General features: G+C 46.0%; 1 protein-coding gene across 1 annotated transcript; it reads left to right on the top strand.

The window, feature by feature from the left end:
• The first annotated feature begins 640 nt into the window (after positions 1-640).
• Chst10 (carbohydrate sulfotransferase 10) lies at positions 641-24,663 on the top strand. Its single transcript, XM_052193655.1, has 5 exons — positions 641-755; positions 7,984-8,075; positions 10,135-10,369; positions 22,506-22,611; positions 24,126-24,663. The coding sequence occupies exons 1-5, from the start codon at positions 656-658 to the stop codon at positions 24,661-24,663; spliced, it is 1,071 nt and encodes a 356-aa protein (XP_052049615.1). The 5' UTR covers positions 641-655.
• The last annotated feature ends 835 nt before the right edge of the window (positions 24,664-25,498 follow it).

Genomic DNA, 25,498 nt, shown 5'->3' with positions numbered 1-25,498 from the left:
TCCCTGGTCCCTTGTGTGTCCTTGCAGCAGAGAGTGAGGACCAACAGAAGTGCCGGACCTCACTCCCAGGTGATAATATGAAGCACCCACCCCCATTGGTCCTTGAAGGCAAATGACCTTGGGCTATAGAAACAAGGAGTTGTTTTTCTTAGATTCTCCGTGTATGGATACCCCTGGTCCACCAGTCAGTGTTGTAATCACAGCATCTCCTGCCTCCCTCAACATGCTGTCTACACTGCAGGAATTGCCCTCTACCCCTTAGCAGGCCTGCTAGACCGATTCTTCCAGTCCTTTCCATGAGCTTCTTGTGACCTTGATCTGAGAGACAGGACTCAGGAGGCAGATCTACCGCAGCAAAGTCTCGGGGATTCCGGGATGAAACTGTTCCTTGTTATTCCCCATCCCCTAGGTGTTGGAAGTTGATTTAATTGTAGGATGGGCCCTTCAGTAGTATTCATTAAGTATGAAATGTTAAATTAACTGTCAAGTCCAAATATCCACTGTAGCAAAGTGGAAGTGTTCACATGGATATTGGGTCTTTTAATTGAATTCGCTTGTGTCTCGCTCTACAGCTTTTTATTGCTCCAAGTGGCAGAGGCATCTATTTCCTTTGTGTCTTCCAGGAAGGATTATCGAATGGCCCCTGTCTGACAACATGCACCACCAGTGGCTCCTGCTGGCTGCATGCTTTTGGGTGATTTTCATGTTCATGGTGGCCAGCAAGTTCATCACGTTGACCTTTAAAGACCCAGATGGTAAGTATGCTTTATGACAAAGTGGATTCATGGCTAATGGAGTCCTTCCTCCAACACAGTTCCCAGGGAGCCCCGTATAGATGGTAGCTGTCCTGACCAAAGTGGCTTCCAAAGTCTTCATGTGACAGAAACCAAGGGGAAGTGGGAAGGAAAATGACTAGGGTGAGTTCCTCCTGCTGAGGTGTTTTCTGCTTGCCTGAAGCCACTGGGTCACCTCTGAGATAAGCTTCCTCCCTGAGCTTGCCTGGTAGCAAGGAGTGCCACAGGCTCAGTCAGCCTCGTGTCCCGAGACACACCGAGACAACACGACATGACACACCACCGTGTTTGCTCAGCTTGCAGAAGTGCCAGCTGTGTCACACCATGTGTGAATGAGGGTTATCTTCAGCATAGCGGGAGGAGAGTTGTTTGAATGTGAACGGCGAAGCTCTGTTGTAGGATTGATCTTCCTTACCATACTTAAGACTTTGAGAGGAGGCAATGAAGAGTGCTCGATTTGGTCTCAGCCAGCTGGTTCTGCTGTGTTCTTGTCGTTGTTCCTTAGCCTAAGCTTCGATGTTCCCTCACAAAATGGATGCACTCCTTGCTCTGACATTACCAGATGATTCTTTACTCCTCCCTCTGGGGCCATCATCAGGGGCTGAGGAGAGGAGGAGACACTTCCTGGGGACGGCTCGTTAGTGGTGTAGATTGGCGACAGAAGCAGTTCCTAGGGGGCTGGAGCACAAAGCCTTGTGCATCCTTCCGTGGTTCACAGCTCATTAGAGGCGTGTCTCCTGCAGCAGGTTTCCCACCCACCACAGGTTTCTTCTAGTGGCTGTAGCAGCCTGTAGCACGGTCATTTGAGCAGTTGGCTATGGGCTCCTTTATACCCTCAAGAACTCCTGATGTGCTCCTAGCTATTCTAAGGACACCCCCCTCCTCCACCCCTTCTCCATCTCCTCTGTCCCACTCTTCCTGTGGAGAAGCAAAACTGTAAGCAGACATGCAGGGGAGATAGGGAAACCTTATGTTAGCCCAGGTGGTGGTCCTCAGCAGGGTTTGCACTGAGGGATGATTACAGACGCTCCACATAGGGCACCACCTGGCTTCCATTACAAATCCCATCATCCTCCTGCAGTCCTTGGGAGGCAGCTGATGGGCCTGTATGGCTGGTGAAGGTTGCAACATTACTGTACTGGATGTCCAGGGCCATCACAGGGTGCTTGGAACCAGAGGCTCCATCGGAAGGGTGAGGTTGGGGTTTGAGCATCTGTCTCAGTGTCACCGGCAGGAGACTTCGGCAGTTTTAGCAATATTGGTGACCTCTTACAAGAACAGGCGACACCTGCCAGGCTTTGTAAGCCTCTGCTGAGGACAGATTAAATTCTTATTTCTGATATGGGTACCAGTCCCAAATGTGGAACAGCTAAAAAACTGAAACTTGCATGTGACTTCCGAACCCTGACCTTATCTCTTAGTGAGGAAGGCTCTGAAGGGGGAGTCATGTGATTAAATTGTACTTTAGTTTGTTTTAAAAACCAGGGCAGTGTGTGCTCTACATCAGTGAGCCGTCTGTCAGTCACAGTTAAATACTTTAAGCCTGGCGACACACGCCTTCTGTCCAAGTGACTCTAGAAACTCAATCTGGACATAGCCTCTGAGACCAGAGAGACCGCACGTGAGGCTGTGTCAAAAGAGAAAACACACAGCAACAACGACAAAGGGGAAATAAGAACTAAAAATATACCCTTGCCCTTTAATATCTCTGATAGGAGCTTTTAAGGAATACCTTCCCAGCGGGCTCTGGTAGAGGCAGTGTCACCGTGCTGGGCGTGGCCACGCAGTGGCCAGATCCATGCCGGCTGCTCTCAGGAATGGCAAAAAACTTAAGAGACATTAAAGGCAAAAAGTCAGGAAGAAAACTGAAGACCTCTACTTAGAGGTCAGAGGACAACTCGTAGGAGGTGGCTCTCTTCTCCCCCAGTGTGAGTCCCAGGTTGGGCTCAGCTCATCGGGCGTGGCAGCAGCCATCTTTACCCACCAGACCACCTTGCTGGCCTAGCCTTCAACATTTTAACCAAGACAGAACTCTAGCCCAGCTAACCAACCGGCTCTGCCTTACGGTTAATGATAGGAGACAGTTCCTCTGCACGCTGACATTTGAGGTAGCCACATAGACTGCGCCTGGGTGACCTCAGAGCCAGGTAGGGTTAGCCTTTGTTTGCCCAACATGAAGTTCAGGGGAGGATGTTGTCACCCGAAAGCATGTCACAAGGATACTTTGCTCTCCTGTAGCTTAAATTATGAGCTCTCTGTCATGATTCAGTCCAGCAGTCAGAGAACATGTCATTGTCCTGGTCATCCATTGGCTTCATTCTTCATTCTGAGTGAACTTGTACATAAACTACCCCAGTCTGGGTGATTAGGACAGGATGAAGAATCTGGAAGTTAAGTACACAGTGCACACCCAAGGCATCAGAAAGGGCCCTGGGGTGCTGCAGGCTGCTCTTCCTTCCACCTGGGACCCCTCTGGGGACCCTGTCAGAAGAGACCTCTCAGCCATGGCGGGCTGGGAAGCATCAGAGGTATCTGTAAATTCATAGCTATGTTCTCTCATGTTGACATTTATTTTATACGCATCCAAGCTGTTTTGGCTTTTGAACCAAGGGCCCCCGTTGAGTATCATTGTATAGCCCGGTGGTCCTCGAGTGAGGCTTCATTTTTTATTGGATGATCCTTGGTCTTGGTGTCTTGGAAGCAGGGTAGCGCAACTGCCCTTGGACCGTTCTTTCTCGCTGGCTCTGTTCTCTTGGAACTGGGTCCCTGGTGTGGAATCCCAGACACATTGCATTGCTGTTTTCTTCATGTCTGCCTGTATGTTGTGATTTTCTTAGCCACCCGAGATGAACCAAGAGCTCCTCACCTGCTGCTGATTCACACTTGCTGCTTTTGTTGCTTAGCAATAAAGCCATACTGGTACATTTGTGCATTGAGCTAGCCTTAGCAAATTTCTTTTTCTGTTGAACTAGAATCAGGTATTAATAACCAGATCATGTCAAGGAAAATAAATCCAACCCATCAATAGATATTTAGTGTCAAGATTTGAAATACTAAACAGCCCTTAAGTGGGTCTTGAGAATTTCGATACATCGTTTTCTTTATCTGTTTCGATTTTCTATTTCAGCCTGTCCTTGGCTTGATCAAAGCCCCTCAGGTAGCTTCTAAGTGGCCAAAGGGCAGAACCCATGACTTTGAATTATACCCACATGTTGTATTCCTTAGCTGCCTGCAGCTATTACGAACTGGGTTGCTGGAACAGAAGCTGAGGGATGGATGGGGAAGGGGCCAAAAAAAAGAAGGGCCAGGACAATGTTTCTCTGATCAAGGCCAAAATTTTAATGTCGATCAGACCTTTTAACAGTTTGGGCAAACCCTTTCCCCCAGACTCTGGGCTGAGTTCTGGTGGAAATTGTCTAGCTTCTCCTGGAGGTCCTTGTCTTGACTGCTCAGGCAGCTGGGTGGGTCACCTGCTTAATTCCGGAATTCCTAGACCTGGAGGAACAATGAGCTTAACCTTCACTGAGCTTCTCCACCCTAGGATAAAAATTCCTGCCTTAACCTACTTCCCTATTATGTCATAATGTCAGATTCCTGCCTGAAGCCAGGAATTGTCCTTGGCCAATGTCAAGTTCCTACCTAGTGGACTCCCCATTATGGCTCTGTACACCCACACTCTGCCTGTAGCATGGGCTTGTGGCTGAGCTGCTAGGCCAGGGTGCAGCATCATTAAATAACATGTCAGGTAGTGAGGAGACGGTTGTGACCACTTTTGGAGATAGCCCAGTGGTTAAGAGCACTGACTGCTCTTCCAAACGTCCTGCGTTCAAATCCCAGCAACCACATGGTGACTTACAACCATTGGTAATGAGATCTGATGCCCTCTTCTGGAGTGTCTGAAGATAGCTACAGTGTACTTACATATAATAAATAAATCTTTTTTTTTTTTTTAAAGAAAGGCAAAACAAAGTGGTCCTCCATTCACAATTGTAGAAACAAACCCATAAACTGCCACAGCCATCATTGTGACTCTTAGCAGACATAATCTTAGCCATGAAGATGCGGAGCCATGCCTCAGGATCGTCAGAAGCTGGAGCCTTGCTTCTGAGGGGCTGAGTGGTGGGAGGCACCAACATCTGACCACAGCAGGGGTGCTGGCAGCTGCTGAGGAGAACTCTCCACCAGCTAAGCAGCAGAAAGTTCAGACTAGGCCATGCTGTGTTTCCCCCTTTGTCTGTAGTCAGTTAGGGTTGGGTTAGCTGGGAAGAGAATCCATGGAGCTTAAAATGGTGAAAATGGCCGGGCGGTGGTGGCGCACGCCTGTAATCCCAGCACTCTGGGAAGCAGAGGCAGGCGGATTTCTGAGTTCAAGGCCAGCCTGGTCTACAGAGTGAGTTCCAGGATAGCCAGGGCTACACAGAGAAACCCTGTCTCGGAAAAACCAAATCCAAAAAAAAACAAAAAATGGTGAAAATGTTCACTCTGGGGTAGTAACTTCCCAGTGTCCCAAGACTGGGAAATAGGTTGCCTTCTAGAAGTCACTGGCAAGTTGGTTATTCAGCATGCAGAACACATCTCTCTATGCACAGAACAAGGAAACACAGGTTCCACAAATCCATTTAGCATGTCAATGCCCGGAGGTGACCGGTTGAGTCAGCGGGTATTGGGCCAGTCAGCACCAGCATCAGGGCTCCCGCAGTGCAGCCAGGAGCCATGGATGGAGGGCTTCTTGCCTTCTTCCACCAGGCATTGCACACTTCACCATTTGGCAGGCTCGGAACAGCATGTGCTTGTAACCCTGCGCAGGTTTGTACTTCCACTCCAATGTAGGCAGAGAGAAAGATGGCTGTGGGGTTTCTGAGGCTGTGCAGCAGGGGCTGTAAGATAGCCCAGTAACTGAGGTGTGGAGCAGACTAACTCACTGTGCCCGCAAGAACCAAACCAGAGGCAGCTGTTCAGTCACGTGACCGGCTGAGCCCGGAAGGCACTGCAGTTTACTAGTCACTCCTCCAGAGGACCCAGGTTCAATTCCCAACTCCCAAACCTCAGCTCACAGCTGTCTGTCACACCAGTTCTTCTGACCTTGTGGATACCAGACACAGATGTACACAGATACATCTGTAGGCAAAGCATCCATACACACAAAGTAAAGTGAAATAAAGACAAAAATAGTAAAATAAACTTCAAAGACTAGCTAAGGCTGGTGTAGCCCGGGGCTAGAGGAGAGCAGGCAACGTGGGAGTCTCCGAACCAAGAGGGGAAAGTTATTATTAAATGAAATAATACTTTTATATATTTTATGAGCTCTATTATATATCTGTGTTTCTGTGAGACTTGGAAAACTTTTTAAAGTGCATGTTTGTTTTGAGAAAGTGATAGATTACATCCAGATTGTACCGAATAGTTCCCACAAAATCTTTTCAAGATTTGCTTGACAGAGTAACTTGTAATCTGCCCCCTGGTCTGACTTACAGTCATGTGACTTCTGGTGTCAACATAGAATGGAAATTCTAACCTGACAGCTGAAGTTTTGTTTTTGTCCTTTTGTAAATTAACTTTTCTGTCTGGAGGTCTCTGAGGAGTGACATGCAGTTGTAAGAAATACCACAGAGGGGCTGGAGAGCTGGCTCAGTGCATCCTCTGCAAGAGGTCCTGGGTTTGATTCCCAGCACCCACACTGGCAACACACCCTGATCTGTAACTCCAGTTCCAGGGCACTGGGTGCCATCTTCTGATCCTCAGACACCACGGACACACATGGTACACAGACAGACATTTAAGCAGAATAATCATACCTATAATTTTTTTAAAAAAGAAGAAAAAAGAGGACAGGGAGATCCTGTGTTCTGCTGACCCTCTGGCCCATGTGGTGACCACTCACAGTCCTGACTGCAGGGACACAGGCACAGAACACCTCTGTCACCACATCACATCACCCTTGCTGACTGTTGTCTTTTGGTGCTGGTTTAGATTTTTTTGGAATTCTAAATCCAAGTTTCGTTACATAGTCCAGGCTGACTACAAACTCCATTTCTCCTGCCTTGGTCCATGATTTGCAGAGATTGTTTCAGTATACGCCACTGTGCCTGACTGTGTTGTCCTTTCTAGTATATCCATGCCCCCTCCTTACCTCAGCTCCTGAGCCTCTATACAATTGTGTCATTTCAGAAATGCCTTGTGTGTGTGTGGGGGGGGGCTATTTGACTTTTCTCACTCACAATTCCAATGAGCGTTGGCCCCGCATGGTCGCAGTGTTAGCAGTGACCCTTTGATGTCTATTGCTCAGGTGTATCTGCCTGTACAGGTGTAGCTGTTGTTGCCTACGCACCTGTTGAAGGGTATGTGGGCTATTTCCAGTTTGAGGTTAGAACACACGAGGCTACTGTGAACATTTGTACATTGGTTTTTGTTTCAACATCAGTGAATGTTCACTTCTCTGCATTAAATGCTGGGAAACACAATTGCTGAGTTTTGTTACTGTATTGCTTTTTTTTTTCTTTCAAGAAAATTGCCAGACTTTTATCCACAGTGGTTTCATCGTACTGCAACATTGTATACATGAGCAGGTTTCCCCACATAGCAGCCTTTGGTCGCTGCTCTTTCTCACACATTCTGATGGGCCTCTGCTACTGTCTCCCTGGGATTTTGATTTGTTTGCCTGTGGCCAGTGACGGTGATCATCTTCAGTGAGCTGTCTCCACGCATCTCACTCCTGTGCACACTGGCATGTTTTCTTCTTAAGTGTCTCATCTGTTAACTTCTTTTGTGTCTTCTAGATACAAGCTCTCTGTCGAGTATAAGGCTTATACATGCCTTCTTGCACCCCCCAGCATCTTTTCCCCCTCTTCAGATAGGCCTTTGCAAAGCTCAGACCTTAAGTTTTGATGAGGTTCAGTTTTCTAAAGGCCTTTGTCTGCTTTGTTCTTTTAAGTTTCATGGCTTATATTTCCCAGGTAAGACCCTGGATGGTTTTGAGTTCTTTTCAAAGGTGTGAGTGAGGATTAGGTATTGGCTCATTCTGTCCATTGAGGTCCACTTGCTCCCTTTCTCTTCCCACAGAGACTGACCTTCTAGTTGGGTTGCCTTTGCTAGAAGCCTGGGTGGGTGTAGCATCTCCTGGGGAGGCATTGTGTCCCACTGGTTTCTGTGCCCTGCCCTCTCTGAGAACATATGTGAATCTGTCCTCCAGGGTATAGTGCCAAACAGGAGTTTGTGTTTCTGACGACCATGCCAGAAGCAGAGAAGCTAAGAGGAGAGAAGCATTTCCCTGACGTCACCAAGGTGAGCACAAGGTTTGTCCGTCTGACAGGGACAACTGCTTTCCTTCAGGGACACGCAGGGGCTCTGTCACATGGGAGTGGCTTCGCCCAGTGACTCTCACAGGTTCCCGCCTATGTCATTGCAGCTTCGTTTATGGTGCAGGTTGAGAACCCCAAATCTGAAAATCTGGTGTATGAGAGTGCACAATCGGAAATTGTTTGACCACCAACATGGTGCCACAGCAGAAATTCCTACACTGCAGAGCTTTGTCATGTATGTCGAATTATCTAAAATATTCTATATGGCTAGAGCTATCACTCAGAGATACAGCTACTTCCTAATGTGCACAAGACCCAGGACTCAATCCCCAGTAATCCCCCAAAATCGTATATCATTACCACAGTGTGTATATTAAACATAAATGAATTTCAGGTTTGGACTTGAGTCCCTAAAATATCTCATTTTGTAGATGGAAATATTCCACAGTCCAAAAAAAAAAAAGTTCTAAATCAAATGCATTTCAGACAAGGGTTATTCAAGTTGGAGTTCTTTCGTTTTCTGTTTCTGTTTACTGTTTTAGCTTGGGTTTGGTGAGGCATTGGGTATATACTACTTGTCTTGGGTTCTCTGTAGGCATCCGATTGTGCAAAATCCCTTCCTGTCAGATGAAGTCTTGGCTTCACAGGGGAAGGAAAGCGTTGAACAGGGTCAGGAAGAACCTGGGAATGTGAAAAGATTTCTCACCCAGAGTGGGATTCTGGGGTGAGAGGGAACATGGAACCAGACTCCCAACTCTCTGGGCAAGCAGCTGAATCTAGGGCAAGGGAGAGGCCCCCAGATAGCATGACAGATGCCCAGGGCCCAGCACAGCTGTCTGCTTTCATGGGGTCCTTGATGCCTGGTTCTGACTCCAGGTATTCCTCCCCAGGGCCACTACACATAACTCTGCTTGTTTGCTGTCCAGGGAGAGAGGTACGTTCAGGAAGGCCCCTCCCCTTGCTAATCCTCATACTGGGTCTGGTAGGTACGGATCACAGTTTGGCTGGAAAGGATGAAGTGTCCACCACTAACGATGCTTGTCAGTTCTGGAATAGACTGGGGCAGGTGCTGCCTGGTTCACTGTATGAAAATGGCAAATTAGAACCCAGTAAGAACAGACACAGCTTAGTCAGAGGCACAAGCACCATCGTGGTTTCTTAGCAATTCACATAGGAAAGTTCAGGTCTGCAAAACTCTTTTAAGATAACTCAGGGGAGCAGGGCTTTAATAGAAAATATTTAAATACATGAATAGAAAATACCAAAAGGGCAGTGAGCTATTTGCAAAATAGTTCGAGGTGAGGGCCCCCACTGAAAATATATTGCATCAGTGAAAATAGATCTTACCCTGTAGTGGTTCCTTACAAATTCAAAATGCCTCTTAGAGAACACACACACACAAGAACACACATCATGATCAATAAGGGTTTCTGAACACTAATCTATGTTCCTGGTACAGCTCCCCCTGCCCATCCACCTCATCTCTTCCTCTTCAGCTTCCCTCCTCCCCTACACATTCAGTGACTGCTCGTGTGCACACATACATGCAGTGACACTCTCTCCATGCCATACATTTGACCCAGCTAAGGCTTTCTTGAGTATCCCCATTAGACCTTGCTGTCACACACCCAGTCAAGACTCAGCAGCTATGGAGTGAATGGTCCTGCTGGCCTTCAGAGTCATGGAAGATGGGGGAGGGCTTGGGTCCAGGACTGCTCATGTCAGGGATATTCTCTCCATCATGAAGTAGCTCTGTAAGTGGCCTCTTCACTCAGACTCCAGCGTATTCATCTTTTCAGTTGAGCGGATCAGTCTTCTAGGAGAACCACAGGAATCAAGCGGACATTTGTTCTCCTGGGCCCCTACCTGTCTTCTAAACACGGCAGGGCTGTGTCGAGGGGGTGGGGAAGAGCCATGAGAAGTGGCAGGAAATGGTGTTTGTCACTGTAGAGATGGGAAGAAATCAAGAGAAAGGGGCTCCAGGGGCTCCTCCTGCTTCATACCCACAATCCCTCTGCCTCCTCCATCCCTTTCGCTTACAGCCAACTGGGAAGATGCTTTCGGAGAGCCGTCCTGATCAGCCCTCGGTTTATCTGGAGCGGCTAGAGCTCATTAGAAATGCCTGCAAGGAGGAGGCTCTGCGGAACCTCTCACACACCGAGGTCTCTAAGTTTGTCCTGGACCGAATATTTGTCTGTGACAAGCACAAGATTCTTTTCTGTCAAACTCCCAAAGTGGGTAATACCCAGTGGAAGAAAGTCCTGATCGTCCTAAATGGTAGGTGTGGCATGGGGGAGGTGCCCCTCTGCAATGGGAGAGGGGTCAAGACTGGCAATGAAAGATGGGATGGTTTCTTCTGAAAAGACCCATGACCTTCCTGAAGGTTCTCTGTGTTGTTTTCCTCACTCCCCTTACCCTGTAAAATTTGGTGGGATTAAAATGTTGGTTTTACTTTTACAGTGCTGGGCACGAAATCCAGGGCTGTGTGTATGCAATGCAAGCCTTCTACCACTGAGCTGTGGTCCCATGGGTGGCTCTAACTAAGATACTTCAGTTAGTACCAAGGGCTGGGTTTCCTGGGTTTTCACAGATGTAGCGGCCATCCTTACTCAGCTTGTCCACCCCCATCGGTCCTTTTTCTTTTCCGTAGTACATGCTGGGTCTGTCTTGAGTGCTGAAAGGCTCCCACATTCCCTGAAGTATTGTATCATCAAAGAACCCACCACCAGAGCCTGGGAGGAGACCCTTGCCTCCTGGCCTCAGGCAGCTTCACTTGTAGACCAAGTCTTTCTGTGCTGGCTGGAGAGAGAGAAACTACCCCTTGTGTTGTGCCTTAGACATAAAGCATTAAGTTAGCTTGTTTCAGAAAAATCTGATGTTTCCTGGGGAATGAATTAAATTGTGGAAAAATGAATTCATACACTGTGGTTCTGATTAACCACTGCTCTGTTTAGATACCAGGTTTGTCTCCATTCCAATTAGTCTAAACTGGCCTAAAATAATCATAGGGTGTCTTTAAAAGCTCAGCTTCAACTGACTGAGTTCCAACAAGCAGAAGTCACACCCTGGGTACCATGGGACAAGTTCTTGGAGTTCAGCAATTGTGCCCACAGCTCCCATACCCACTCCTGGCATTACTGGGCAGTGTTGGCTGCCATTTGCACTTTGTACAGGTCAGTCACAGGGCGAAAAGGACAAGGTGTCGCCTTCTGGATACATGCATGGTATGAAGTTAATGTGCCCCTGGAATAATATGCCAGTGTGCTGGATTTCTGCATGGGAGATAAAGGTTACAAGTTAAATTGGAAACAGAGAGCACACATATGGGCCACGGCAGTGGGAGGCACCGTAACTCACTCACAGGGCAGGATGAAATAGAAGAAGACTACATGAGATACGTGTGTCAACACACCCTATGGATGTAGCTTCTCTGACAGTTCTGGGACTCAGAAGCGCACAGCAAGCTTCCTGTGTGTCAGAATCACATATAGAATCAGTTACAGTACATGTACAGTTACATTTTTTTAAATTGAAAACAAAGACCCCTTCTTGACATCAACACCCGCGACACGATCAGTGAGAAGAAAAATTAAATTTATTTTAAGAAAGATTTTATCATCCAGCTCTATTAGCATTCTTTCTAAACTCCACCCCACAGTTACCTAGCAACAGCCAGGTATGCTCCTCCCCACAGTTACCTGGCAACAGCCAAGTATGTTCCTCCCTACAGTTACCTGGCAACAGCCAGCCTGGCCTACTATAAAGGGGGCTGTTTGCCAGCTCCTCTCTCTCTTGCTCTCTTGCTCTCTTGCTCCCCCCCCACCCATGCTCATGGCCGGCCTCTACTTCTCTCCTCTCTCCTCTCTACCTTCCTCTGCCTCTACTACCCTCCAAACTCCCTTCCCTGTGCCCTAAATAAACTCTGTTCTATAATATACCATCATGGAGCTGGTCGCTCAGGGGGAAGGGATGCCCCAGCCTGGGCCTGCTGAGACATAGTGTCAGAGCCACCCTCATCTACATACGCACAGCCATATAAATTTGCATGTTTCTGGGGGGTTGTAATTATGTAAATGACTATGAGGCAAAGTGTTATAGTTCTTAAAGAGTTTGCGGTCAGTGAGTCCACTTCAAAGACTGAATTATCTGCCCAGGCTCTTAGGATCACCTTATGAAAGAGAAAAAGAGGAAATTTAGAGTAAACTGCTTTTGAGAACTATGGCTCAGAGTTATCCTCCAACTAGAGAATTCCTTAGCTGTTCCCAGAAGACTTTCTCCCCTTCGAGTCAAATGCCTCAGTCTATGGAACTTTTTTTTTTTAATTAGATATTTTCTTTTTTTTGTTTTTTTATTCGATATATTTTTTATTTACATTTCAAATGATTTCCCCTTTTCTAACCCTCCACTCCCTGAAAGTCCCGTAAGCCCCCTTCTCTCCCCCTGTCCTCCCACCCACTCCTTCCCACTTCCCCGTTCTAGTTTTGCCGAATACTGCTTCACTGAGTCTTTCCAGAACAGGGGGCCACTCTTCCTTTCTTCTTGTACCTCATTTGATGTGTGGATTATGTTTTGGGTATTCCAGTTTTCTAGGTTAATATCCACTTATTAGTGAGTGCATACCATGATTCACCTTTTGAGTCTGGGTTACCTCACTTAGGATGATGTTCTCTAGCTCCATCCACTTGCCTAAGAATTTCATGAATTCATTGTTTCTAATGGCTGAATAGTACTCCATTGTGTAGATATACCACATTTTTTTGCATCCACTCTTCTGTTGAGGGATACCTGGGTTCTTTCCAGCATCTGGCAATTATAAATAGGGCTGCTATGAACATAGTAGAGCATATATCCTTATTACATGGTGGGGAATCCTCTGGGTATATGCCCAGGAGTGGTATAGCAGGATCTTCTGGAAGTGAGGTGCCCAGTTTTCGGAGGAACCGCCAGACTGATTTCCAGAGTGGTTGTACCAATTTGCAACCCCACCAGCAGTGGAGGAGTGTTCCTCTTTCTCCACACCCTCTCCAACACCTGCTGTCTCCTGAATTTTTAATCTTAACCATTCTGACTGGTGTAAGGTGAAATCTCAGGGTTGTTTTGATTTGCATTTCCCTAATGACTAATGAAGTTGAACATTTTTTAAGATGCTTCTCCGCCATCCGAAGTTCTTCAGGTGAGAATTCTTTGTTTAACTCTGTACCCCATTTTTTAATAGGGTTATTTGGTTTTCTGGAGTCTAACTTCTTGAGTTCTTTATATATATTGGATATTAGCCCTCTATCTGATGTAGGGTTGGTGAAGATCTTTTCCCAATTTGTTGGTTGCCGATTTGTCCTCTTGATGGTGTCCTTTGCCTTACAGAAACTTTGTAATTTTATGAGGTCCCATTTGTCAATTCTTGATCTTAGAGCATACGCTATTGGTGTTCTGTTCAGAAACTTTCTCCCTGTACCGATGTCCTCAAGGGTCTTCCCCAGTTTCTTTTCTAGTAGCTTCAGAGTGTCTGGCTTTATGTGGAGGTCCTTGATCCATTTGGATTTGAGCTTAGTACAAGGAGACAAGGATGGATCAATTCGCATTCTTCTGCATGCTGCCCTCCAGTTGAACCAGCACCATTTGTTGAAAAGGCTATCTTTTTTCCAATGGATGTTTTCAGCCTCTTTGTCGAGGATCAAGTGGCCATAGGTGTGTGGGTTCATTTCTGGATCTTCAATCCTGTTCTATTGATCCTCCTGCCTGTCACTGTACCAAAACCATGCAGTTTTTAACACTATTGCTCTGTAGTATTGCTTGAGGTCAGGGATACTGATTCCCCCAGAATTTCTTTTGTTGCTGAGAATAGTTTTAGCTATCCTGGGTTTTTTGTTATTCCAGATGAATTTGATAATTGCTCTTTCTTTTTTTTTTTTTTTATTCGATATAATTTATTTACATTTCAAATGATTTCCCCTTTTCTAGCCCCCCCCCCACTCCCCGAAAGTCCCGTAAGCCCCCTTCTCTTCCCCTGTCCTCCCTCCCACCCCTTCCCAGTTCCCCGTTCTGGTTTTGCCAAATACTGTTTCACTGAGTCTTTCCAGAACCAGGGACCACTCCTGCTTTCTTCTTGTATCTCATTTGATGTGTGGATTATGTTTTGGGTATTCCAGTTTTCTAGGTTAATAACCACTTATTAGTGAGTGCATACCATGATTCACCTTTTGAGTCTGGGTTACCTCACTTAGTATGATGTTCTCTAGCTCCATCCATTTGCCTAAGAATTTCATGAATTCATTGTTTCTAATGGCTGAATAGTACTCCATTGTGTAGATATACCACATTTTTTGCATCCACTCTTCTGTTGAGGGATACCTGGGTTCTTTCCAGCATCTGGCAATTATAAATAGGGCTGCTATGAACATAGTAGAGCATGTATCCTTATTACATGGTGGGGAATCCTCTGGGTATATGCCCAGGAGTGGTATAGCAGGATCTTCTGGAAGTGAGGTGCCCAGTTTTCGGAGGAACTGCCAGACTGCTTTCCAGAGTGGTTGTACCAATTTGCAACCCCACCAGCAGTGGAGGAGTGTTCCTCTTTCTCCGCACCCTCTCCAACACCTGCTGTCTCCTGAATTTTTAATCTTAGCCATTCTGACTGGTGTAAGATGAAATCTTAGGGTTGTTTTGATTTGCATTTCCCTAATGACTAATGAAGTTGAGCATTTTTTAAGATGCTTCTCCGCCATCCGAAGTTCTTCAGGTGAGAATTCTTTGTTTAACTCTGTACCCCATTTTTTAATAGGGTTGTTCGGTTTTCTGGAGTCTAACTTCTTGAGTTCTTTATATATATTGGATATTAGCCCTCTATCTGATGTAGGATTGGTGAAGATCTTTTCCCAATTTGTTGGTTGCCGATCTGTCCTCTTGATGGTGTCCTTTGCCTTACAGAAACTCTGTAACCTTATGAGGTCCCATTTGTCAATTCTTGCTCTTAGAGCATACGCTATTGGTGTTCTGTTCAGAAACTTTCTCCCTGTACCGATGCCACAAACAGTATAAAGTATCTTGGGGTGACTCTTACCAAACATGTGAAAGATCTGTATGACAAGAACTTCAAGACTCTGAAGAAGGAAATGGAAGAAGACCTCAAAAAATGGGAAAACCTCCCATGCTCATGGATCGGTAGAATCAATATAGTTAAAATGGCCATTTTGCCTAAAGCACTATACAGATTCAATGCAATACCCATCAAAATCCCAACTCAATTCTTCACAGAGTTAGAAAGAGCAATTATCAAATTCATCTGGAACAACAAAAAACCCAGGATAGCTAAAACTATTCTCAGCAACAAAAGAAAATCTGGGGGAATCAGTATCCCTGACCTCAAGCAATACTACAGAGCAATAGTGTTAAAAACTGCATGGTATTGGTACAGTGACAGGCAGGAGGATCAATGGAACAGGATTGAAGATCCAGAAATGAACCCACACACCTATGGCCACTTGATCCTCGACAAAGAGGCTGAAAACATCCAATGGAAAAAAGATAGCCTTTTCAACAAATGGTGCTGGTTCAACTGCAGGTCAGCATGCAGAAGAATGCGAATTGATCCATCCTTGTCTCCTTGTACTAAGCTCAAATCCAAATGGATCAAGGACCTCCACATAAAGCCAGACACTCTGAAGCTAATAGAAAAGAAACTGGGGAAGACCCTTGAGGACATCGGTACAGGGAGAAAGTTTCTGAACAGAACACCAATAGCGTATGCTCTAAGATATGCTCTTTCTAACTCTGTGAAGAATTGAGCTGGGATTTTGATGGGTATTGCATTGAATCTGTATATTGCTTTTGGCAAAATGGCCATTTTAACTATATTAATTCTACCGATCCATGAGCATGGGAGGTTTTCCCATTTTTTGAGGTCTTCTTCCATTTCCTTCTTCAGAGTCTTGAAGTTCTTGTCATACAGATCTTTCACATGTTTGGTAAGAGTCACCCCAAGATACTTTATACTGTTTGTGGCTATTGTGAAGGGGGTCATTTCCCTAATTTCTTTCTCAGCCTGCTTATCCTTTGAGTATAGGAAGGCCACTGATTTGCTTGAGTTGATTTTATAACCTGCCACTTTGCTGAAGTTGTTTATCAGCTGTAGGAGTTCTCTAGTGGAGTTTTTTGGGTCACTTAGGTAGACTATCATGTCATCTGCAAATAATGATAGTTTGACTTCTTCCTTTCCAATTTGTATCCCTCTGACCTCATGTTGTCGAATTGCCCGAGCTAGTACCTCAAGTACAATATTGAAAAGATAAGGAGAGAGGGGGCAGCCCTGTCTAGTCCCTGATTTCAGTGGGATTGCTTCAAGTTTCTCTTCATTTAGTTTGATGCTGGCTACCGGTTTGCTGTATATTGCTTTTACTATGTTTAGGTATGGGCCTTGAATTCCTGTTCTTTCCAAGACTTTAAGCATGAAAGGATGCTGAATTTTGTCAAATGCTTTTTCAGCATCCAATGAAATGACCATGTGGTTTTTTTCTTTGAGTTTGTTTATGTAGTGGATTGCATTGATGGATTTCCGTATATTGAACCAACTCTGCATTCCCGGGATAAAGCCTACTTGATCATGGTGGATGATCGTTTTGATGTGTTCTTGGATTCGGTTGGCAAGAATTTTATTGAGTATTTTTGCATCGATGTTCATAAGGGAAATTGGTCTGAAGTTCTCTTTCTTTGTTGGATCTTTGTGTGGTTTTGGTATCAGCGTAATTGTGTCTTCATAGAAGGAATTGGGTAGGGTTCCTTCTGTTTCTATTTTGTGGAATAGTTTGAAGAGTATTGGTGTTAAGTCTTCTTTGAAGGTCTGATAGAATTCTGCACTGAAACCATCTGGTCCTGTGCTTTTTTTGGTTGGAAGACTTTCTATGACTCCTTCTATTTCTCTAGGCATTATGGGACTGTTTAGATGATCTATTTCGTCCTGATTTAATTTTGGTATTTGGTATCTGTCAAGGAAATTGTCCATTTCCTCCAGATTCTCCAGTTGTGTTGAGTACAGGCTCTTGTAGTAGGATCTGATGATTTTTTGGATTTCCTCAGTTTCCGTTGTTATATCTCCCTTTTCATTTCTAAGTTTGTTAATTTGGATACTTTCTCTGTGCCCTTTGGTCAGTCTGGCTAAGGGTTTATCTATCTTGTTGATTTTCTCAAAGAACCAGCTCCTGGTTTTGTTGATTCTTTGTATGGTTCTCTTTGTTTCTACTTGATTGATTTCGGCCCTGAGTTTGATGATTTCCTGCCTTCTACTCCTCCTGGGTGAAATAGCTTCTTTTTGTTCTAGGGCTTTCAGGTGTGTCATTAAGCTGGTAATGTATGCTCTCTCCATTTTCTTTTTGGAGGCACTCAGGGCTATGAGTTTTCCTCTTAGCACTGCTTTCATTGTGTCCCATAGATTTGGGTATGTTGTGTCTTCATTTTCATTGTGTTCTAAAAAGTCTTTAATTTCTTTCTTTATTTCTTCCTTGACCAATGTATCCTTGAGTAGAATATTGTTCAGTTTCCACGTGTATGTGGGTTTTCTGTTGTTTTTGTTGCTATTGAAGACCACTTTTACTCCATAGTGATCTGATAGGAGGCATGGGATTAGTTCGATTTTCTTATATTTGTTGAGGTCTGTCTTGTGACCAATTATATGGTCGATTTTGGAGAAGGTATCATGAGGTGCTGAGAAAAAGGTATATTCTTTTGCTTTAGGATAGAATGTTCTATATATATATCTGTTAAATCTAATTGGTCCAAAGCTTCAATTAGTTTCATTGTGTCCCTGTTTAGTTTCTGTTTTCCTGATCGGTCCATTGAGGAAAGTGCAGTGTTGAAGTCACCCACAATTATTGTGTTAGGTGCAATGTGTGCTTTGAGCTTTAATAAAGTTTCTTTTACGAAAGAGGGTGCCCTTGCATTTGGAGCATAGATGTTTAGGATTGAGAGTTCTTCTTGTTGTATTTTTCCTTTGACCAGCAAGAAGTGTCCCTCAGAGTCTCTTTTGATGACTTTGGGTTGAAAGTCAATTTTAACTGATATTAAAATGGCTACTCCAGCTTTCTGAGACCATTTGCTTGTAAAATTGTCTTCCAGCCTTTTACTCTAAGGTAGTGTTTGTCTTTGACCCTTAGGTGTGTTTCCTGTAAGCAGCAAAATGTAGGGTTCTGTTTACGTATCCAGTCAGTTAGTCTATGTCTTTTTATTGGGGCATTGAGTCCATTGATGTTAAGAGATATTAAGGAATAGTGATTGTTACTTCCTGTCATTTTTGACGTTATTTTTTAAATTTGATTGGTTAACTTCTTTTGGGTTTGATGAAAGGTTACTATCTTGCTTTTTCCAGGGTGAAGTTTCCCTCCTTGTATTGGTGTTTTCCTCCTATTATCCTTTGTAGGGCTGGGTTTGTGCATAGATATTGGGTAAACTTGGTTTTGTCATGGAATATCTTAGTTTCTCCATCTACGGTGATTGAGAGTTTTGCTGGATATAGTAGTTTTGGCTGGCATTTGTGTTCTCTTAGAGTCTGCATGAGATCTGCCCAGGATCTTCTAGCCTCCATAGTCTCGGGTGAAAAGTCTGCTGTGATTCTGATAGGTCTTCCTTTATGTGTTACTTGGCCTTTTTCTCTTACTGCCTTTAATATTCTTTCTTTGTTTAGTACATTTGTTGTTTTGATTATTATGTGACGGGAAGTATTTCTGTTCTGGTCCAGTCTGTTTGGAGTTCTGTAGGCTTCTTGTATATTCATGGGCATCTCTCTCTTTAGGTTAGGGAAGTTTTCCTCCATAATTTTATTGAAGATATTTGCTGGCCCTTTAAGTTGTAAATCTTCACTCTCATCTATGCCTATAATCCTTAGGTTTGATCTTCTCATTGTGTCCTGGATTTCCTGGATATTTTGGGTTACAAGCTTTTTGCATTTTGCATTTTCTTTAACTGTTGAGTCCATGGTTTCTATGGTATCTTCAGCATCTGAGATTCTTTCTTCTATCTCTTGTATTCTGTTGTTGATATTTGCATCTATGTCCCCTGATTTCTTCCCAAGGCTTTCTATCTCCAAAGTTGTCTCCCATTGAGTTTTCTTAGTTGTTTCTACTTCTGATTTTAGGTCCTGGATGGTTTTGCTTAGCTCCTTCACTTGATTATTTGTGCTTTCCTGTAATTCTTTAAGAGATTTTTGTGTTTCCTCTTTTATGACCTCAGCCTGTTGACCAAAGTTCTCCTGTATTTCTTTAAGTGTTTTTTGCGTTTCCTCATTATTGGCTTTTGTATTCTCCTGGATTTCTTTCAATGATTTTTGTGTTTCCCTTGTAAGGGCTTCTAACTTTTGACCCATTTTCTCCTGAATTTCTTTAATTATGTCCTTCATGTGTTCCTGTACCAGCATCATGACCAGTGATTTTAAATCCAAATCTTGTTTTACTGGTGTGATGGGGTATCCAGGACATGCTGGTAAAGGAGAATTGGGTTCAGATGTTGCTATATTGCCTTGATTTCTGTTAGTGACGTTCCTGCGTTTGCCTTTTGCCATCTAGTTCTCACTGGTGTTAGTTGGTCTTGTCAATGCTGGACTCACCAGTGCAAGCTGCCCCTTCCCAGGTGGCCTCTGGTGCACAGCTTACCTCCTGCACTGCCTGTAGACAGGGTGCTGTTGCCCAGGCTGTTCAGATCCTGAAGCAAACACCTGAAGGCTCCCACTGGGGCCCGCTGGATTCACCGAAGCACACTGACTTCTCCCCGCTGGCCGCCCGGAAGCCCCTCTTGCTTCTCGCAGGACCTGGAGATGTGGTGTTGCCGCCCAGGCTGATCTGGATCCGGAAGCGGAGAGGTCTGAGGGCTACCGCCAGAGGCCTCCATACTGGAGCCTAAGCTCTGTGGCACAGGAGCAAGCCACGCTGAGAGCTCCCAGACTGCCTCCGGATGCACACCAGGTCTCCCACACTTCCTGGAGACCGAGTGCTGTGGCCCAGGCTGTTCAGATCCCAAAGCAGGCACCTGAAGGCTCCTGCTGGGGCCCACTGGACTCACCGGAGCACACCGACTTCTCTCCCCTGGCCACCCGGAAGCCCCTCTTGCCTCTTGCAGGACCTGGAGATGAGGTGTTGCCGCCCAGGCTGATCTGGATCCGGACTCTATGGAACTTTTGACACACAGAATCTACTGGGGTCGGTGTGGCACCACACCTTACCATACCCCCATAGAACGTATTCTAATTTTCTTTATCTTTTTTATAAAACTCAGTGTTTTGTCTAGTAGGAAAAGTCAGCTTGTTGATTTGTAAAATCATGTGGGCTCATGCAGTGCTATTTCCTGAAACAGAGAAGAAAAAAAACGAAGCTAAATGTGTAGGCATGTGCTGGCCAGGCCATGTAAAGCAGGGAGGTCCTCGTGGCCGTCCCTAGCTGACCCCCAGTGTGCTTGGACAGTGAGGGACCCCAGGCCCAGATCCAAGCCACTGGCTCTTCCATTCTCTCCTTGTATAAACTGATGACATGTCGGCACCACGGGATGGTTAAGGGGAAGTTTTATCACAGATATAAGAGAGAACAGCCAGAGGCATCTGGAAGGGTCCAGAGCAGAGAGAGAAAATAGTAGATTGAACATAACCAGCAGACTGAACGAACCTGGCTGTGGGAGAGGCAGGGGAAGAGAGAGGTGGTGGTGGATGGGGGCAAAGAGAGGGAGGGAACCAAAGGGAAGACACAGAGAGAGCATCTTGAAGAAATAGCAGGGTTATAAGGAGAATGAGTGGCTGGGGTGGGAGGGGGGAAGCAGAGACTGGGCTGGGGAAAGCTTAGGGTCAGGAGGAGGCAAGAAGAGACAGGACCCTAACATTTCAGGACTCTGATATGTGGGACAGGCTCTTGTGACACTGAGGGAACCTGGGGGCAGCTTGTGCTTTGCTGGGCTAACAGATCTTCCTGAAGTGCACCTCAAATAACCATTTGTCCCTCCAGCCAAGAAAAAGGGGAATGGCTCCTTTCAGAATGGGGGAACTAGCTTCACAACTTGCTGAGGAGTGCTGGCTTCTTTTCCAACCACCAGAATTTGGGGAAATTGAGTCTCCTCAGGGTCTGACACTCCTCATCACAGTCAAATGTGCCAACCACAGCATAACACAGTGCTCTGAACCAGGGCTTAAGTGGTTGGAAGAGGAATGAATGAATGAATGAGTAGAGGCTGTGTCTCTTGCATCACTCAAGAGAGCTTTCTCCTTGTGGGGACAGCACTGGGTCAGGATAAAGCCAGATGCTACAGTTCCCAGAAGCTAGCCCTTCAGGCTCCTATCACCCTTTGTCTCCATTGGGAAAAGAAAAGTGTTCCCCTCCCCCATCCTCTCCAGAACCCTGGTCCCACTGCCTCCTCAGACATGTCCTCCCTACCTCTGGTGACAGCTAAGAGTTTTCATCATCAGGCATTGCATGTAGCTGTTGCTACCCTGCCTAAGCTCCAGGAATAGATTGCACTACCAGCCCCTACCTAGCTTCCCTTGAATCCATGGATAAAAGACACATGTGCAGTTGTTCTGTTTCAACTTGCCTTTTGACACAATTGCTGGACACTACTTATCTCCCACTTGAAGAAGCATGTCCTTACCTTATCAATATTCTTACCTCCACACATCTCCACCTGCCCTAAACTTTAGTTGCTCAGTTTCATCAAGTTTCAGCTAAACATCCCTGATCAGCCTCCTGTAGGAGTGGCCTGTATGGCCACTCCGCCTGAGATCTCACATGGCTGGTCACCTTTTCTCCCTCAGAAGCATGGCAAGCTCAGTAGCTCCTCTCTTTGTGATCTCTCTGCTTACCCAGAAGTCCCGCCTATCCTTCCTGCCCAGCAATTGGCCCATGGCTTCTTTACTGACAGATCAAGAACCAATTGGGGAAGAGGACCTTAGCATCAGAACTGCCCCTTCAAATCAAGTCTTTGTCCTTTGCCATGTGGGCTGCTGTGGGGTTCGTGAGACACTGTTGCTCTGGCAGTCCTGTGCTATTGAGCACAATCTGCCATGGAGATGAGGGTTTGGCAGTGCTGGGGGCATAGGTGGATACTGTGTTCCAAGTCACATGCCTCCAGCATCTCCTGCCATCTCAGAGATTGGATAGAACAAGCAATGCTGACTTCAGGAAGATTTAGCCTCCTAGGTACAGGACCAGGGCTGTGAGCTATTACTATTCTTTCAGTTTCCTTCCCTTCCAGTCAGCTAATGGATAAAAGAGCTGCTCCCCCTTCTCTTATTGCCTCCAGCAGGAGCAGCTGGAGTTCAGGGGTGTACACGTGGACATTGGTTGTGGGCCTCTCGTGTGCGCTGTGGAGATGGTGGGGCTGGAGGTGGCACTGATGGGTGCCTCTAAGGGTCATACGCAGGCAGCTCATGCACTGTCTCCTCTTGTCCCCGTAGGAGCGTTTTCTTCCATTGAAGAGATTCCCGAAAATGTGGTCCATGACCATGAGAAAAATGGCCTTCCACGCCTCTCTTCCTTCAGCAAAATAGGAATTCAGAAGCGGTAAGTGCAACTTTTTCAGAGGGGGAGAGGGGGTGGTTTTTCAGCAAAACCCCAAGCTCAGTGTTTACTTGCTGTGTGGTCCACGGGTCTCCAGGCTCAGTGTTTACTTGCTGTCTGATCCACAGGGCCCCAGGGACTGCAGGGTCAACTGTTTTCTGTTGGCATGCAGTGGCCAGCAGTGTTCTTAGTGTTCTGCTCACTGAAAATCTCAGCCTCCTGAGAACTTCAGAATCCCTTTCCCAACCTTGCCACAAATGCCATTAAAGTGTGCATCAGGTTATTGCCATAAGTGGGTAGCGCTTTGTGTTTCCGTTTTTTAAGGTTCTTATGGATTCCTTACTAAATAGGATTGTTTCTCCATTATACAAAAAGGTGCTGTACACTTTGCCAGGCTACCTTGCCCACTTCTGCATGTACTTCCCACTGGGGTAGTAGTGTGCGCAGGTCCATCACAGGAGACAAGCCCCTTGGTCTATGGCAGAACTGTCAGCAGCTAATGAGAGGCAACGTTCTCCCTTTTAGCTGTAATGTGGCTTTACCGAGCCAGACTGAAGGGATCAGAATACAAGTGCTGCCCCTCAGTGTCAGGTCCAGCCTGGGATTGGCCCTCCTGGCTTTTCAACCCTCTGTTCTTTGTTGCTTCTGGCCTTGGGAAACTAACTCAGTCTTCACAACTCTACACACTTATGCCACAAATTGTCCTGGGTGTGGACTGGGCTCTAAGGGAATCTTCATGGGGCTTCGTGAGACTCAGAGGCTCAGCGGTTAAGAGCACTGACTGCTCTTCCAGATGTCCTGAGTTCAATTCCCAGCAACCACATGGTAGCTCACAACCATCTGTAATGGGATCTGATGCCCTTTTCTGGTGTGTCTGAAGATAGCTATAGTGTACTCATATACATAAAAATAAACAAATTTAAAAAAAGACAGGCAGTTCATGGACAACAAACAGCTTCTGGTTTTTGGATAAGTGCAATGTGGGGGTAGCATTGCCACAGACACGGTGATGTCACTGCTGTCCCCATCAAAGTCATCTCACCACAGGCCCTTCAAACTCATGCTCCTACTGTGCTGCAGCTTGCCTGGGTCACCTTCCTGTCAGAACTGTGTGGCCTGGCTTCCTATTCCCTCATCCCACTCTTCCCTTTCATTTTTATAACCCCTGAAAGTTTGGGGTGCAATCTTTAATACGGACTCACACTTCCAGCCCTGACAATTTCCTGCCCAGGAATCAAACTTGTGAAAGGTTTTAGAATCAGCCAAGTAAAACACACCTTTGATTCAACAGTTTCACATCAACCTCAGAGGCTTTGAGCAGTCTGGTTTGCCAAGCCTCTGTTTCCTCACCTGTAGAATGGGTTGGTAGCAATGTTCAGTGCATGGTACTCAGAGTGCACTATGCATGTGAGACATATCCTGCAGGGATCACCCTGGCATTACTCCCTCTCCTACCTTCTCATCTATGATCTCCTGGGGTATCCATATCATCTCTGACCTTACTTTTTCTTCCTCAGATTGAAAACATACTTCAAGTTTTTCATTGTGAGAGATCCCTTTGAAAGACTGATTTCTGCCTTTAAGGATAAGTTTGTTCACAATCCACGATTTGAGCCTTGGTACAGGCATGAGATAGCCCCAGGCATTATTAGGAAGTACCGGAAGAACAGGACAGAGACCCGGGGGATCCAGTTTGAAGATTTTGTGCGATACCTGGGTGATCCAAACCGCAGGTGGTTAGACCTTCAGTTTGGGGACCATATCATCCATTGGGTGACCTACGTGGAACTCTGTGCACCCTGTGAGATAAAGTACAGCGTGATTGGACACCACGAGACCCTGGAGGCAGATGCCCCATACATCCTGAAAGAAGCTGGCATAGACCATCTGGTGTCATACCCCACCATCCCTCCGGGCATCACTGTGTACAACAGAACCAAGGTAGAACAATACTTCCTGGGCATCAGCAAGCGGGACATCCGGCGTCTCTATGCCCGGTTTGAAGGGGACTTCCAGCTCTTTGGGTATCAGAAACCAGATTTCTTGCTAAATTAATGTGTCAGACCGTTGGATATTGCCAGATCAGGGGCTGGCTAGGTGGAGGTGTGAGCACAGACACGGTACTTCCTCTACTGTGCCCCGTGGTTCTGTGCACGGCTGATGTTGGGCTCTGATTACCTGCTTAGCTCAGGTGACAGCTGCTTTGATGACTCCCCTGCCCAGCCTGTGTCACCCCCCACACACAAAAATGTTAGGAAAGACTGGACGTTTGCAGACAGGTGGACGGACCCAGAGGACACACTAGGAGCCTTTGTCCTTCAGCTGTCACACTGTCGGGTGGTGTCACCCATGACCTGTGGACACACAGACACAGCGCGTTCAAGAGAGATGGAGATGCTGAGTGTTTGCAGATGTCACTGGGGCCCATGCAGCGTCGAATCTAAGCCAGAATGACCAACACCTCTTCCTTCCATTTTGACACAATGAAGCAATGTAGCAGCAAGAAGCAGATCATGTGCTCCTTGAGCCTGAGGCCCTATGACATTTGGTGGTGGTAATCAAGAACAGTTTGAGAAGTGTGACCCTTCAGGACCCAGGCTAGCCCATATTTTCAGGACCTCTGACCCTACAAGTATCTGCTTCATTCTGCAGAAGAGCCTCCTTTGGGAAAGTGAGGGTGTTATTGGAACATCTTTGAGGACCTAGAACTTGGCACAGGGAAGAAGGAACTAGCCAGTCCTGGGAACTCAGTCTGCTGTGGAATCGGGTATCGTTGTCTTTGACACCTGATTTCTTCTTCGACTGTGCTATCAGAGTGAGCAGTAGGGGCGTTTCCACCTGTCTCCTGAATGAACTCCTGTCCTGAGAGAGGAGAGAACACAAAGCCTTT

Source organism: Apodemus sylvaticus, chromosome 9 (genome assembly GCF_947179515.1).
Source record: "Apodemus sylvaticus chromosome 9, mApoSyl1.1, whole genome shotgun sequence".
NCBI lineage: Eukaryota > Metazoa > Chordata > Mammalia > Rodentia > Muridae > Apodemus > Apodemus sylvaticus.
This window is presented reverse-complemented; position numbering and strand designations above follow the sequence as displayed.